At 40.6% G+C, this 16,058-nt stretch overlaps 1 protein-coding gene across 1 annotated transcript in view; it reads right to left on the reverse strand.

Moving 5' to 3' along the window:
- TPCN2 (two pore segment channel 2) overlaps nucleotides 1-14,413 on the reverse strand; it is a gene marked incomplete at both ends in the record, with an annotated part of 32,567 nt that extends 18,154 nt beyond the window's left edge. Inside the window, 10 exons of the mRNA XM_084263330.1 lie at nucleotides 225-289; nucleotides 641-706; nucleotides 1,000-1,099; nucleotides 4,109-4,181; nucleotides 4,760-4,866; nucleotides 6,688-6,804; nucleotides 7,505-7,682; nucleotides 8,351-8,427; nucleotides 12,033-12,097; nucleotides 14,332-14,413. Of these exons, the coding sequence (XP_084119456.1) occupies nucleotides 225-289; nucleotides 641-706; nucleotides 1,000-1,099; nucleotides 4,109-4,181; nucleotides 4,760-4,866; nucleotides 6,688-6,804; nucleotides 7,505-7,682; nucleotides 8,351-8,427; nucleotides 12,033-12,097; nucleotides 14,332-14,413 (930 nt within the window). The remainder of the gene's footprint in view (nucleotides 1-224; nucleotides 290-640; nucleotides 707-999; nucleotides 1,100-4,108; nucleotides 4,182-4,759; nucleotides 4,867-6,687; nucleotides 6,805-7,504; nucleotides 7,683-8,350; nucleotides 8,428-12,032; nucleotides 12,098-14,331) is intronic.
- Nucleotides 14,414-16,058: the final 1,645 nt, after the last annotated feature.

A 16,058-nucleotide genomic window follows, 5' to 3' on the forward strand; every position in this document is an offset into this window, starting at 1 on the left:
AATATACACAGAAGTACACAAGCAGGTAATTTTGTCATGGAAGGCGATCAAGATACAACAGTATATGGGGAATTATCTACTATCAAAGATCTTTTAGTTATCTTAAAATTGTGTCTACCATCAGGATAGGCATAAGGCTTTAATATACAGCTGGAATTTATAATACTCAGCGCTTCATAGTTTTAAGGTTATCGCACAACACAAATTCGGAATGCTTTACTCACCAAAAGGTATCCTCGAAACTGGTTGTATATTATTGCTGTAAGCAAGTTCATCAGAAACAAATTGCCTATTGCAAAAAGAGGCAGTAAGAATTATTGAAATACATATCAGTTTCTCAAAGAAGTTTCAATGTATATGGTAAGTCAGATGCAAAATTTGGAAAGGATTAGCTTTCTTCTGTTCTTAATGTTTGAATATACCGTGATGTATCCATTCCCCTATGATATGTTAGAGAAAAAACAACTCACAAACCGTAAGTACCTTCCATGAAACTTATCTTACAAGGCATTACACAGTAATCAGAAAAAACATAAAGAGAAGACTGATTAAGCTTGCCTAGAAAAACAAATTACCCTGTAGCTGGTACACACAAGTGTCAACATTAAAATGCATTTAAGATGCTAAAGAGGTAACTTACCTAATACAGTGAAGAGTATGAAGAAGATGGAATATGCTCTATTCTTAGAATATGCAGGAATCATCACTGTATCAGATTTAACAAAAAGGCAATAAGAATGCAGTGTGCAAGACTAAAACTAGAAACCTCTATCATTTTTTGGCAATTGGTAAAAGCTTTCATACTTCAGGAGTTGCATACAGTTACACCAAAGGAAAGGCAAGATTCAAGTTACTAAAGACATAAAAAATCTTTACATTACCTTCCCCTAGCTGTACTGAGAGCTATCACCTGAAAAAATGCTGCTAGCAGTCTGAAGATAATCTTACTCTATAGATGTTTGAAAAGAGACTAAGAGTTATTTCTGAAAGATTGCTTACCATCAGGATTATTTGCAGTAGTTAGCAGGACCAGCAGCGACGTCAGCGAATCTGGCAAATTCCGGAAATATCCGACCCACTCCTTATCCTGCTGGCTGTCCTAGTGAAAGAGATGTTCATTGTTAGAGAAGAAACACTGAAGAATCACCAAGACTGTTTTACTAAGGAAGGTAGGGAATTTGAAAATCAGTCAATAATATATTCCTTACACAAATCTATCCCATGAAAAAAAAAGCACAGAACTAACTTAAAAATTAGGACAACATGCAGGAATATAGTGTGATCACTTCATTTATTAACAGCAATTAAAAAAATATAACAAAGAACAGCAAGCTAAGATGCACACAGGAGGCTCAACACCCAAGTTGTATCTAGTTAATACCTCAGACCCAGGAAGAACAATTATGTCACAAAGACAATATAGGAACCTGAAGCCATCTTCGATTGATATAAAAAGTATTACCTCTTAGCCTGTGAGAGATATTAGTGTATTAGGCTGAAAGGAGTCACATGATTTAAAAAAAAAAAAAAGAAAAGAAGTCATAAGCAGACTAATACCGTCATCAGTCTCAACTTGAATTATAAAAATCAGTGTAGAGAAGAAGCTGCTTTTTTTTTCCAGCTACAACATGCTGCCCCTCAGCATAGATGGAAACCTAACCACCCTGAATGGCATACTCTAGGACTACACTCCAAGACATGTCCTTAAGTATAATACAATTCGAGAATAATATTAAAATAGATCTTGTCTATGCTGAAGAACAGAAACATAACAGCTTCCTCAGTAATGAAGAGCTGCCTCATTAACTGCCATGTCACAAAAGATCCTTCCCTATAGACTACAAGTTCCCCTTAAAACACCTACAGCTCCACTAGCACAGTCACAGAGCGTGAGATGTGTCTCACTTCCCTCTTTGACTTCCAAAAAAAACTACCTAACAACCTTCAAATAAGTTATTTGCACAGAAGTTACTACGCCTACTCAGAAAAGAGCTTTTCTCCTTTCTCCAGTTATCCCTTTACATACTCAGAGGGTTTAATTGCAGCAAGATCTACACAGAACACAGCTGGACAAGTTTTAGGTCTCTTCTCAATAATGTACGTGAAGAGGTACTTGGGGTATGAATGCACGGGTAGTCCTCATCTTATTATAGAGGAAATAAATATTTACACAAAGAAAATATACTCAATGTAAAACCATATGTTATAAGCAGAATTAGGGTGCATTTCAGGAGTTGTTGGGCAGGTGGAAACATAACTGTTCTGATTTGAAAGCAATGAAGATTCAAAATTCTATGTACAGTATCAATTCAAACATCACCTATAGCTTAAGCATCTTAGGGGGGCGGGGGGAAAATATTAGTGCTACAGTGCCCCAAAATTATTTGCAAACACTGTAGCAACTAAGGTCATCAAAATTATTTTGCGGCTCAGTGGAAACATCAGATGATCTGCTGAAGCTTTGATGCTATCACAGTTTTCATCAGAAACACGCTAGGAGGCTGGTCTTGGATCGTCTACACTTTTTTGTTTCCTCAAGGTCAAGTATAGACAGCTAAAAAGGTGCAGAGTGCAAAAAGATACAAACAGAAATCATGCAGCACAGAACTAACAGCCCTTGAATATGCTGCAAAGGCTGGAAGTGTCCCTCCACAGGCCATCCACAAGACAATGCAAAAAAAACCTAGAGGCATGAATTTCATTACTAAAAGTATTTTTAGAACTTGCTTTCTGTATTTCACATTGGTAGATAAAGTTAGATTGTATGGGTATTACACTAGCAAATAAAACAAAAGGAAGAAACTGCCCTAATTTATTATTTTCACCCAAATGTATATAAAGTTGACTGGTTTAGGTATACAAGTTACATCCCCCCATGAGCGGGGAAAGCTCATAACTGAAATTAGATGTGACACACAGAGGTAATACAAAGATCCAGAATGCAAATAAACGGGGCAGGAACAGAGGTCTGCTTTTAATTTCAGGAATTCTATAACATGGGAATTCAAGGAATCTACTAATGGTAAGGAAGAGTAGAGGGATGCTCAAATGCCAATTGCATTAGGAATGAAGGTGCAAAACTCAGATGAAAATTACTGGGAGAAGCAGACAACAAATCTTTGTGCTCACAGGAACACATTTATAAAAGGCCTTAAAAGGTAAGGACAAAAAGTATCTCAAAATCTGAGCATGATATGTTAAGATAGAGGAAGTTTAGGACAGAGGAAACATACCAAGAGCACTGGAAGACAAAAGTGATTTTATTCACCAAATTTCAGATTTGCTTTTCGGAAGCATAAAGAGGAAAAAAACAGAGGAAAAACTGAAGGTGTCTGAAACCAAAGCATCCAAGCAATGCAAGCAAGCACAGGCAAAAACCTACCAAAGCATGGTCAGGGATACCAGTAGCACAAGACGAGAAAACACAGAATAAACTAAACTTAGCAAAAAGCTAGATAAGGAAAAGAGAAAAGAAATGAGTGAGAATGTAAACAAAAAAAAAAAAGCAACAAGATTAAGAGCTCTGGACATAGAACAGCACGGAAGATTTCAACAAAGCAGAGAAAGTAACTCAAAGGATCAAAATGGAGAACTGTATAAATGAAGCCTTTTGTATAAAATAGAATTCCAATTTCTTATCTGTGATAATGGCATCAATGCCAGTAAAATGTAGGCCCATAAACAAATACAGATGTTTTAGTATAGAACCATTGAACTTTGAGCAATGGAGCCAGATGAATAAAATAATACACCACAACTTACAGGAAGAGTGAAAGACTTCAGTTGTAGAGTAGGAAGGAGTGTTACCACTTAAGCAGCAAGGCAGAGCCTGGGAAAAAAATCTTTACTAAAGGATGAAGAGATTCTTATGCTATTAAAATGGGTCTTCTAATTCACACTTACAGAAACAGCACTATGCACACGTACTATGCACATACTGAATCTCTCTAAATGGACTTTAAACTCATCCCAGTAAATTTGACAAGTTAATGTCACCTTCTCAGGGAAAACATTTGATTATAAAACTAGACATGCAATAGCCATATAACTAAAGACACTATAACCAACACAAACCAAGATCTACCAAAGCATAAATGTAACTTGTTACCTTTGTTCGAGCAAACAGCAGCATGGCAAACATGGTAAAGAGAGACAGATGAACAGCTAGTAGTAAAACAACACTGTTGGAAAGAAAACATATCATAAGCATTAATAGCAAAATTTATCTTCTTAAGATAATTCTTTGATAAAAATGCAAAACGATGCCATAAAAAAAAAAAATCTATAGGTGTTTTTTAGATGCTTTATGGATTCAATAGATGATCATCTAGATTTTAATTCCAAATAAGAATCACACTCACATAGGACTCAGCAAAAGCTTAAGACAGTCGTGAGGTCAATGATATTTTAATGCCTGGTAGGACCATATTCATAACCTCTGATCAAAATATAAAATTTTGGCTTGCATATACCTTCGGTTCTCCTGGGACTTGTTAGTTGAGAAAGAACAGGCAAGGACAATAAGTTCTGTAAGCTATACATATACTGTCACATGACAGTCACATCACATGCATTCTAGAGAAATTTTACAAACTTAAAGAACCAAAAAGTTAACGTAATGCTCCGTCTGTTATTACCAGATCTCACCAGCCACTTAGCTAGATCATGAAGAAGGAAGCTACTCAGATGTTAAGACTTCAGAATACTAGTGGAAAGCACACACATGCTACGAAAGGAAGTTTTCTGTGCTATTACTGACCTTGCCATTTCAGGCAATGTGCTGTTGATACTTTTTAACGTTTTCTTCATCATAGAAGAATTCTGAAGGAGAAAGAAAGGCCGAAGAATTCTTCTTACTCTCACAACCTGCAAAAAACAATGGATCAGATACTGAGTGCTCACAAGAGTACTGCCACAAATATTTCTAATATGCTTGTCAAGAAACACTGATACACAATAGCAATAAAGTCAACAGTGTAAGATAGAAAGGCTGTGTTCAGACCCTAAATCTGTGCCGCTGTAGTCACCAACAATGCAAAAGATGGTATACATATGGCTACCTCCTTAAAAGAAATAAGAGACTGCCTTAAAATGCACATTGACATTTCAGCAGCATAATCAGGCCACAAATTATAAACAATCCAACTTTATTGCTGGGTAGACAAAACAAGCAGGCCAAGAGATGGCATTTTCATATTTTCTGACACAGTCCGTTTCAAGAAAGGAATTAACAGTGAGCTACTGGCAGTAAACACAGTTACATATTTAGAAAATAAGTGCTTGGTTTCAATTTTCAGCCTTTATTTTTTTAATAATTAAAGAGCCTGCAAATTACTTGGCATTTTCTGCCTCTGACAAGACTCAAACATCTGATTGCCTTTGTTTTCCTTAACATACACTAAAGCAATGAAGCTGTTTGATTCTTGCATTCAAGACATTTGCCAGCCTTAAAGTTATTTCTGTGACTTAACAGCTGCTTCAAGTATTTCAGCATTTTGTATTTTAAAATCCATCTTCTTTGGGCCACATGTAACAAAGGGGAAAAAAAAAAAAAAAAACAACAACCAAACAATCACTTTCTACCTCACTATTCCCTTGTTCATACATCCCAGCAGTTAAAACTTCTGTCTGCCACTGCTCTGTACAGAAGGCTCCTGTTCAAGCTACTTGTCCACAATCATACCCAAAGACTTCACAATCACTTTTTTCCAGACATCCCCCATGCTGTAAATACAACCTTCTTCATAGATAATATAATGCACCCAAAAAGTTATTTTCGTTGAGTGTGAGGACATATGTATTTTTCTTATAGTTATTGGCTTATAAGCGTAAGTGGCCTGCTCTTTCTACATTTTAAGATGACCTCTTTGATGCTACAAGACATCCGAGTCAACAGTGACCAGTAGTCAACTCTGACCACTGAAGCATGAACAAATAAAGAGCCAGTTACTAATAGTAGCAACATCATCCAAGCAAACCCTGACTAAAGTTTGAAAGTTATTTCAAAGCAACAAATAATGGCTTTGATACAACTTACACAAGAATCAAAATTTAAGATTTCTGCCTCATTCACTTCCCAGCATTTTCACCACATTAGTATTTTCTAGATGAGGACTATCAGTGAAAAACAACAAATTTCATGCCATGGTAGAGGAAAACAATTGGGAGAATGCATTATTACATAAAATAGGACACTTTTAAACCAGTTTCACACAACTGACGTTGTTCTCAGGGTACAGTGGTTTTCAAAACAACACAGCTTCATCTTAGAAGGCAGTTTTTAAACTGTATGATTATCTTTCACTTAGACATCACTACACGTTCATCGCCACTGAATCAAGTTAAGAACATAATTCTCCAACTGTATGACAAAGTTGGTGCTATGCAACCAGAGTTTTCTCTATATAGTCTGTCAACAGTTATTCCTTAACTAAGCTTATTTAATTTTACTTAACTCACAGCCTATATTAAGCAAACAGAATCCCTTGAGATCCCTACATTACATCAATGATTTTCTGTGTTTCAGTGTATTATCCAGCTATCAAAGACCAGAAATGAACTACCTCACCCTCCCCTCTTAATTCTCCAACAGATCACACAGGCCTTGCTGACCATCCCTCTGCAGGTTCTTCTCTGCCACTCCCCACAACTAAGGTGCCAACTGTTTCTGCAGAAAGTAGTTCTTACCTCTGTGCAGAAAAAACTCAGCGATACAATCCAATCAGTAAGGGAAACAATTAACGTCAGTATATAAGCCATCAGCCATTTATTTTTCCAAAATTCTTCCCATCCTATTAAGTAACTCTGGGGAAGACGAAAAGAAAAAAAAGCAGCCAAACAAGTTATTGCAATAATAAATTCCAACACTCCCAAGAAGTCAGCACAACTGTTTTCCAGGTATTTATAGTTTTACATCAGTGCTCATAAAGAGCTCTCTGAAATCCAAACAAAAACACACCACTCAAGAGAAGTTTCCTGTAAGAATTAAATAAAGGTCAAGAGAAGTGAGAGGTGCACACAGGCTGTGTGAATCCCATCCTTCGCATGCAAGATAAAATGTTTATTTAATAGCCATAAAAATCCATAAATAAGTTTTCAAAGAACAGGTCAGTTTCTGATTATTTTAATTTTGCTTCATTTAAATGAACTGGCATATATTTTATATTATATACCCCAATTTTTATAGCCTAATACAAGCAGCTATACTACAAGCATTGTATTCTTAGCAGAATTTTTTTCACTTACTCCACACAAATAAGAGTTTCTATTTCTTAAGTTAAAAAACTTTTTTTTTAAATTCAGAAAATACATACTTTCTAATTTCTCCTGAAAGTAAGGCTTCAATATAGGAAAGCAACCTCATCATGCAAGCCCAGGATTTTAATAACAGTTCTAAGATGTTTCTTCAAAAATGTAAAACAGAGAAAAGCCACAGTGAGTGTATCTACTGAGCTGCCCAAGACACTTAGTATTTCGTTCAATACCAGCTGAACGTGCTGCTCACCTTCACAGACACATCAATGATGAACACAAGAAAGCAAAGCAGCTCAATGCTTTCTGTTAGGCCACACGGAGGATTCCACGCAGGATGGCGGTATCGTACATCTGACGTGACAGTAAGTGAAGAAGGCTCTTCAAAGAAAGCCAAAGCCAGGATTATAGTAATGGTTAAACTCAAAATCCTGTGTGGATAGAAATGAAATTAAAAACAACAACAAAACAAGCTCCACAATATGAGTCAGAAGAATAACAAAAGGCTTACAGTACAGCAATTTTCCTAGAAGACAGACAAGTGTTATAACATCATATTTAACACAAACAGGTTAGACCACAGATTATGAAGCTGTTGCCTGCAGTAGAATAACATCACTGCTGACGACCAAACAACCTTAGGGGGTGTTCTTCTGAAACTAACAGCAAGATTGTGTGTATTTATATGTTTGGAAATAGACACTTGGAAAACTCATAACACAGGGTGCTATAAATCATAACAGCAGTCCATTCACGCAATGGCCCTATTGCTGTTTTAAAGAGCCATCTTACAAGATCACACTTCTACATATCATGTTGCTTTCCACTTAAGACGTTCACATGCGCTCAATACGCTTGCTTCTTTATAAGAACTTATTGTTGGACAATAAGTTGCACAGTTATCTAATTATTTAATAATTATTAAATAATTATTTAATAATTATAAATAATATCAATATTAAACATGTTAATAATTATTAAATAATTATTAACAGTTATCTAATTATTTAATAATTATTATAAAGTAAGAAAGATTAGTATTTTTATTAAATAAAGACTTATCCTAAACATAAACCCAAAAAGAATATCAAGTTCTTACCACTGGCAAGTTCTTGAGTAGTACCAGCGATAAAGCCACAGGGATCTGGAGTCCACACGGTGATTTATAGATCGATACTGAAGGCAGAAAGCAAGAAGGATCGTTAAAACATTACCTTCTGCCTGTCTCAAAGACAAAGCTCAAGTTACCAAAATAGACTAAATTCTAACCTAAAAAGCTCAAGTCTTGAGAAAATTCCAACTTTCTGATAAAGAAGCTATCACACAAGTTATTAATTACTGGTGTCAGTCACCAATGACCACAGCTGTAGCCTACATGCATGCAATGCAAAATATGTTAAAGAAGATGTCTCAGCATCTACTCTAAAGACCACGTAGATGCTGAGCCAGTCATCTGAAGCAAGCATTATCAGGATTACAAATAACAGCGTCGGTAATAATTCAGTGCTTATTTCATCTCATCAAAACCAGTCCACCAATTCAGTTTACCTTGCTAACATTCATTCCACTCATGGATCTTCTGTATTTCTCTTCCAAAAAGACATAAGGAAACAATCAAAATTCTGAAAATAAGAGACCTCAACCTAGGCCTTTAAGCAAAAGATGCTTTAAGTTCAAAACAGTACCTGCGATGCTTCAAGAACAGGCCTGCTTTTACTGAAATCTGCTCAGCCCCTCATCTGTGGCTGCTCCTCTGCCTCCCCTGAGAAGTATCTGGCTCTACAAAGGTGCACACATCTTAAATATACCCAATCCCCAGAAATCTCACTACCAAAAGCTATCCAAATGCACAAAGAAAGCTCAAGGACCATCCTCCAGTGTTCCTTCTAACAACTGGGAGATAATAGAGTCATGGAATCACAGTCACAAGGTTCGAAGAGACCTTTGAAGATCATCAAGTCCAACCATTCCCATCCTATGCTAAACCATATCCCTAAGTACCTCATCAACGCTTTTTTTAAACACATCCAGGGATGGTGACTCAACCACCTTCCTGGGCAGCCTGTTCCAGGCCCTAAAAACTCTTTCAGTAAAAAATTTTTTTCTAATATCCAATCTAAACCTGCCCTGGCACAGCTTCCTGCCATTTCCCCTTGTCCTATCTTCTGTCATCTGGCTGACGAGACCATCTCCCACCTCTCTACAACCTCGCTTCAGGTAGTTGTAGGTGGTGATAAGGTCTCCCCTCAGCCTCCTCTTCTCCAGGCAAACATCCCCAGCTCCCTCAGCCGTTCCTCATATCATTTACCCTCCAGCTCCCTCCTCAGCCTGGTTGCCCTTCTCTGCACTTGCACAAGGACCTCAATGTCCTTCTTACGGTGGGGAGCCCAGAACTGCACACAGTACTCAGGGTGTGGCCTCCCCAATGCTGAGTACAGGGGCACAATTACCACCTTAGACCTACCAACCACACTGTTTTTGATACAAGTCAAGATGCCATTGGCCTTCTTGGCTGCCTGGGCACACTGCTGGCTCATATTCAGCCTGCAGTTAACCAACACCCCTAGGTCCTTCTCTACCTGACAGGTCTCCAGCCAGTCTCCCCCAAGCATGTAGCGCTGCACAGGGTTGTTATGTCCCATGTGCAGCACTCTGCACTTGGCCATGTTAAACTTCATCCTGTTGGTCTCAGCCCATCGGTCCAGTCTGTTCAGATCCCTCTAAAGAGCCTCCCTACCCTCAGGCAGACCAACACTTCCTCCTAGTTTAGTGTCATCTGCAAACTTACTGAGGGAGCATTCAATCCCTTCATCAAGGTCATTGATGAAGATGTTGAACAAGACCGGACCCAGGACTGAGCCCTGGGGGACGCCACCTGTGACCGGCCTCCAGCTGGATTCGGTTCCGTTTACCACCACCCTTTGGCCCCATCCAGCCAGCCAGTTTTCAACCCAGCTGAGGGTCCACCTGTCAAGGCCAGTGGCAGCCAGTTTCTCAGTCAGAATGCTGCGAGAAACCGTGTCAAAGGCTTTACTGAAGTCCAGGTAGACACATCCACAGCCTTCCCCTTGTCCATTAAGCGGGTCACCTTGTCATAGAAGGTGATCAGGTTAGTTTGACAGGATCTACCTTTTGTAAATCCATGTTGACTAGGCCTGATCCCCTGGCCATCACACATGTGCTGCATGATAGCTCCCAAGATGACCCTCTCCACGATCTTCCCCGGGACCGAGGTCATACTAACAGGCCTGTAGTTCCCCAGATCCTCCTTCTGGCCGTTCTTATATATGGGGGTAACATCTGCCAGCCTCCAGTACAGTGGAAATTCCCCAGTCTGCCAGGATTGCTGATAGATGATGGAAAGGGGTTTGGCTGGCACATCTGACAGTTCTATCAGCACCCTCGGGTGAATCCCATCTGGCCCCATTGACTTGTTAGTATCTAACTGGCCAAGTAGGTCGCTAAACATTTCCTCCTTAACCATGGGAATTTTGCTCTTCCTCCCCTCTCTGTCAGCCAGTTCCTTAAGATGAGTACTCAGGGAATACCCATCTTTACTATTATAGACTGAGGTAAAGAAGGAATTAAGGACCTCAACCTTGTCTTTATCCCTTGACACTAATATTCCCTCAGTATCCAATAAGGGCTGGAGATTCTCCTTGATCGTCCTCTTACTTTTAATGTACCTGGAGAAAGACTTTTCATTATCTTTTACAGAACTGGCCAGTCTGAGTTCCAGTTCAGCTTTAGCCCTTCTGACTTTCTCCCTACATGATCTCACTAAATTCCTATAGTTGGCCCAAGACACCTGCCCCTTCTTCCAAAGCCCGTATTTTCCCCTCTTTTCCCAAATATCTTCCCAGATCTCCCTACTCAGCCAAGCTGGCTTCCTTCCTTGACGACTCCTCTTCCAACAGACTGGGACAGCCTGTTCTTGTGCCACCAAGATTTCCTTCTTGAGGAGCAACCAACCCTCTTGGGCTCCTCTGCCCTCAAGGGCAGCTTCCTGAACAGACCAAAGTCAGCCCTACGGAAGTCTAAGGTGTTTGTTCTGGTGTCTCCCCTTCTTACTTCTCCCAAACTAAGAATTCTATCAACTCATGATCACTATGCCCCAGGCATCCTCCAACCTTCACATCCCCCACTAGGCCTTCTCTGTTTACAAACAAGAAGTCCAGCAGGGCACCTTCCCTGGTGGGTTCATTTACCAGCTGGGTCAGGAAGTTGTCTTCCAAACACTCCAGGAATCTGCTAGACTGCTTCCTCCCTGCTGTATTGTACCTCCATATATGCAGTAACAGCCAGTAAAGGAGAGACAAAGACTTCCAAACATACAAAGTTCAGCAGAACAGTTCCAGCTTGCTAAAAACTAGCCTTAAACTCTACTAGCTCTTATGCTATGCAAAGAGTCAGATGTAGAGGCAAATTACAGGGTTTTCTTATATAGTTCCTCTGAGCAGTAAGGTCAGTCACTCTAACAAAAAAAAACAAAACAAAACAAAACCCAAACCACCAAAACACCCCATCAAAACTACCCCAAAACCAACAGCCTTGAAGAGAAGACACTATCAATTTCATTGTCTGGAGAAACATGTTTCTCATAGGCAGAAGTTCACTCAAACTTGCTTACCACAGGAATACAGCAGTCTCATTTTACTTTGTAAATCACGAAGATGTTATATAGAGGTTGCCAAAACACACAAAAAGCTTGAAAACTAGCAGAATATATGATAAATAGTGAGCATGGGAAGCATAATAGCTAACAAACAAGTTATATTTACCTGTATTGCATCTTCAATAAATACTATTGCCTGGTTTATATAAAGGTCGTTATCAGCTTCAGTACCTATGAAGTTAAAAAAAATAAGAATCACTTGCTGTGTTTTGAACAAAGCCTACAGTTTGCTTATTAGTTAACAGAGGCTCCACAACCACGGTTCTCATGATAAAGGGCACTGTACATACACACAAAGTAGAGACAGCTCCTGCCGTGTTTGCTGTGTTAGCAGCACCATGCATTCAGTTAAATAAATAAGCGGCTCAAACACATCATGCACCTTCCTGTGTTTTGTGAAAGGGTTATATTACATTTAACTTCAGGAGCTAGATTATACCTGTAGTTAACTAGCTATCACAAAACTTACCATACAGAGACAAGTGCTAAGTAACAGGCATTATATTTTATGACCCTACCTCCTCAGAACCTCATCTTCACAAAGTCACCCCTAAATGAGATTGCAAAAAAACCTGTTTCTCTTTAATGGAGCTTCAATCAAATCACTCTTTGATAAAGCATACAGCCAAGTGAAGCTCGAAAGATCAGACACTAGTATCTCAGGCATTTTCACTTTTGTTTAATCTATGTACTGAGGCTTAGATCGATCTCACTCTGTCTAAAACCAACAGAAATCTCCAGTCAGATGAAAACAAAGTTAAGTCATTTTTTGATTTGACCTGAGAATTATTTTTACCATATCAAACAGATCAGAGTTCAAGACACAGAAAGAGGTGAAAGTACACAAAGTCAAATAAAGTGTTACCAACTTAGCCACAACCCAACATTTCAAACCCCACTATGAAGAAATCCATATGAAGATATATAGATAATGAATGAAGGGTAGGTAAATCACTTGCGTTCACATGAATTAGGACCTTTGAGTATTTAACCCAGCCATTAAGCCAAGAGAGAGAAAAAGGCAGTTAAATCAAGAAGAAAGAAAAAGAAATAAAGAGAGGGGCCTAACAACATAGAAAATACATGCTTGTGTAACCTTCCTAGAGAGGGGAAAGCATTTTGTGCCATCTCCTCCCAGGAGGCTGCAATCCCAGCATGGGATACTATGAGAGAAAGTCAGCCCCCATGCTAGCACAACGTTCTCCTGGCTGGTAGAAACACCAGAAGTATCACTGATCTCAGTACCAGATGATTTTATGTTCCGCATGACTAGGTGGCATCCATTCTCTACAAAAATCCATAAACAGTTTTTAAATGTCACCGTTTATCTGAGCATAAGCAACAACGCAGTTTTGTACTGTTTCTGGTGTGAGCCACAGTGCAAGAAAGACCCAGCACAAACAGGAATCAGGCCGGGCTGGTGCAGTAAAGATCTTATCTTTTCCCAGACATGAGACACTGGTAAGATACAAATAAAGTTGCGTAAAGGAACAGTATCAGTTAAAAGAACAGCAAAAGCTTTAGCTTCTTGGAGCACACAGCAAGCTTAGTATTGATGCCAACGACTTGGAGAGGGCAGGATCTAAGCAACCATTCTTAATGGAAAAATAAACCAGGGAAACTACCAATAAGTGTTTACTTTAGCAATTTTAGTTTTAAAAAAAAAAAACAAGTCAAACACACAGAGAATAAAACCCAAACCAACACACAAAAAACCAAAACACCACCACACATTATCACATTGCTGAGAATATGCAATTTATTCTACGGCTCTTAGTCACAGCAAGTGACACTTAGTCACAAGTGATGATTAAAGTTTTGCTCGCTTTGCGTGCATTTTTAATACCGAACAGGCAGCAGAAAGAGAAGGTTCACTTAAGCGATGTGATACCTTGAAAACAGCCTGAGGTCTCCAGGCGAGCCTGTCCAGGGGCAACTGAGAAGTTAGATCTCTAATATTCACTGAGTTAGAGAAAAAAACCTCAATCAGCTCCTCAAAAAGAAACCTAGAACTTAAAAGAAACCCCAATAAATTAAGTCTCCAGCTGAAGCAGTGCAAGGTTCACACCTAAACTCAGGGCTTGCGGCTCGCTGTGTTCAGCCGCAGCGGGTTTCGTAGAGCTGTCCCGGGCGGAGCTGCCGGGAACAGCCGCCGGTGAAACGCCGCCGAGGCAGCAGACCTCAACCGAGCCCCGGCTCGTCGGTAAACCGTGAGATTTCCCCCTCCGGCGCGCAGCCCGTCCACCCCGCTCCCAGGAGAGGAAAACGCCAGAGCGCCGCCTCCCGCCCCAGGCACCGGCTCCCTCAGCGCCGCACGCCAAGCCCACGGCGCCGGGCCCGGGGCACGCTGCCACCGCCCGCCCCACGGCGCTCACCGTCCTCAGCGGTGGAGCGGGCACCGCTACGGGCCCGCCAGAGCCCCCGGCGCGCTCGCCAGCTCCGCGGGGGCAACAGCGGCTCTGCTTCAGCACCCGCTCCCTCCTCCATCAGCAGCAACCGCCGGGCTCCCTCTGTGCCGGCGGGATGAGATGGGATGGGACCGGGGGCGGGGTGGAAAGGACTGCGCCCGCCCCGGGCAGCCCCGCCCGCTGCACGTGACCGGGTGCCGGGGGAGGGAGGGAAGCGGGCTCCTCCCGCCGCTGCCCGCCTCGTCTCCCCCGCCGGGCGTGCAGCCGCTCACCGGCCTCCCTCGACAGACTTCTCCCTCTAGCAGCAAACAGGGTACCACCCCCCCTCAGGCAACGTCCATCGCCTCAAGAATTAGTACCCTGAAGTAGTCGGGGGAGTGATGAAAGACGCGACAGTAAGTCTTTGGTGAGAAACGTTGGTTCGGCGCCCGGATTTAAGACGGCAGGTCCCAGACGTCGTTTACGATTTAAATGAAAATAAAAATATCCCTCATCAAGAGTTGCAGCTTTTTTAGCTCACGGCAGCTGTAACCTCAGTCTCCTCGGCTAAGCGTGTCTCTCAGCGAATTGGTGCCTCAGGGCTGGTGCCTGAGGGGCTGGGTTGGGGGGGGAGGCTGTGAAGATAATAGCAAGGAGCGAAATTACTACTTCCTGCTTGCAGGAATTACCCCTAAGTAATCATTTACGTCCTTGTTGAAGAAAGTAATTTGTATTTAGCACCTAGAGAGCCCAGAAGGTAACTTGGACTGTTAAAAGATGCTTTGCTTTTGCTGCTCCTCATGGTCCCCTTCATACACACCACCACTGCTTATAAAGCTGCAACTTCAAAAGAGTAGAGTTCAGGATAATTTGACAGCTACACTCTTTGCATACTGGAAGCTGTAGCAGTGTAACAATACATGTAAAAGTGCATCAATCCCTCATTTTGGTATTCCAATCTGAACAGTAAAAGTAGGCCCATCCTATGCTCTTTAATCAGCATCAGGGTAGTTTTTGCTTCAGCTGCACAACTGATGGGTCACACATCACGGTTTTACACTGACTTTTAAGTAAGCCAGGGTAAAAGCCAGGCTTCTGGGGTAGTTCAAGATAAAAAGGAAAACTCCATGGCATTACTATAATAGCAGTAACTTGTAAAAGGGGAACATCAACAGTTAGACATTAGAGTTGTTTCCCATCCTCAGCAGACAACAAAGCACTGATAAAATTAAGGTTTTAGTTTTAGTAACAGTTAAACTACAGGCATCAGATGTTAAAAGGTACAAAGTTTCAGGACAGTAAAGTCGGGATGGGCTGGTACGGTCTGTATTCTGCACTAGTAGGTAAGAAATAAAATGCCATTTGCACACGTGCTGTAAGTGCCACTGCTGAGAAACACATCTGAAATACTCAGGGTAACCCCAGTAACAGGGAGCACATGTAAACATTATTTCTGCTGTTATATTTATTTGAATTAAAGCAAATGTTTCCTTCTTTCATCTTCTGTGATTGTCAAGAAAGAGAATCAATAACTTCAGGAAGAAAAATAATATAATTAAGAAGTCTTCAAATATACAACGTAGTCCTGAACTTCTCTTCAAAATTCATCCACTCCCTCTAACTGGAACAGGAAGTGCCCAACTGATGGTGGATGAAGGCAAATCTCAGCTGTGGTTTTCTGTCAGACTAACATAAGTTCTTAGTACCAGCAACATCCACCAATGTAAGTTGGCTATATATTTAAT

Source organism: Gallinula chloropus (genome assembly GCF_964237585.1).
Source record: "Gallinula chloropus genome assembly, chromosome: 4".
NCBI lineage: Eukaryota > Metazoa > Chordata > Aves > Gruiformes > Rallidae > Gallinula > Gallinula chloropus.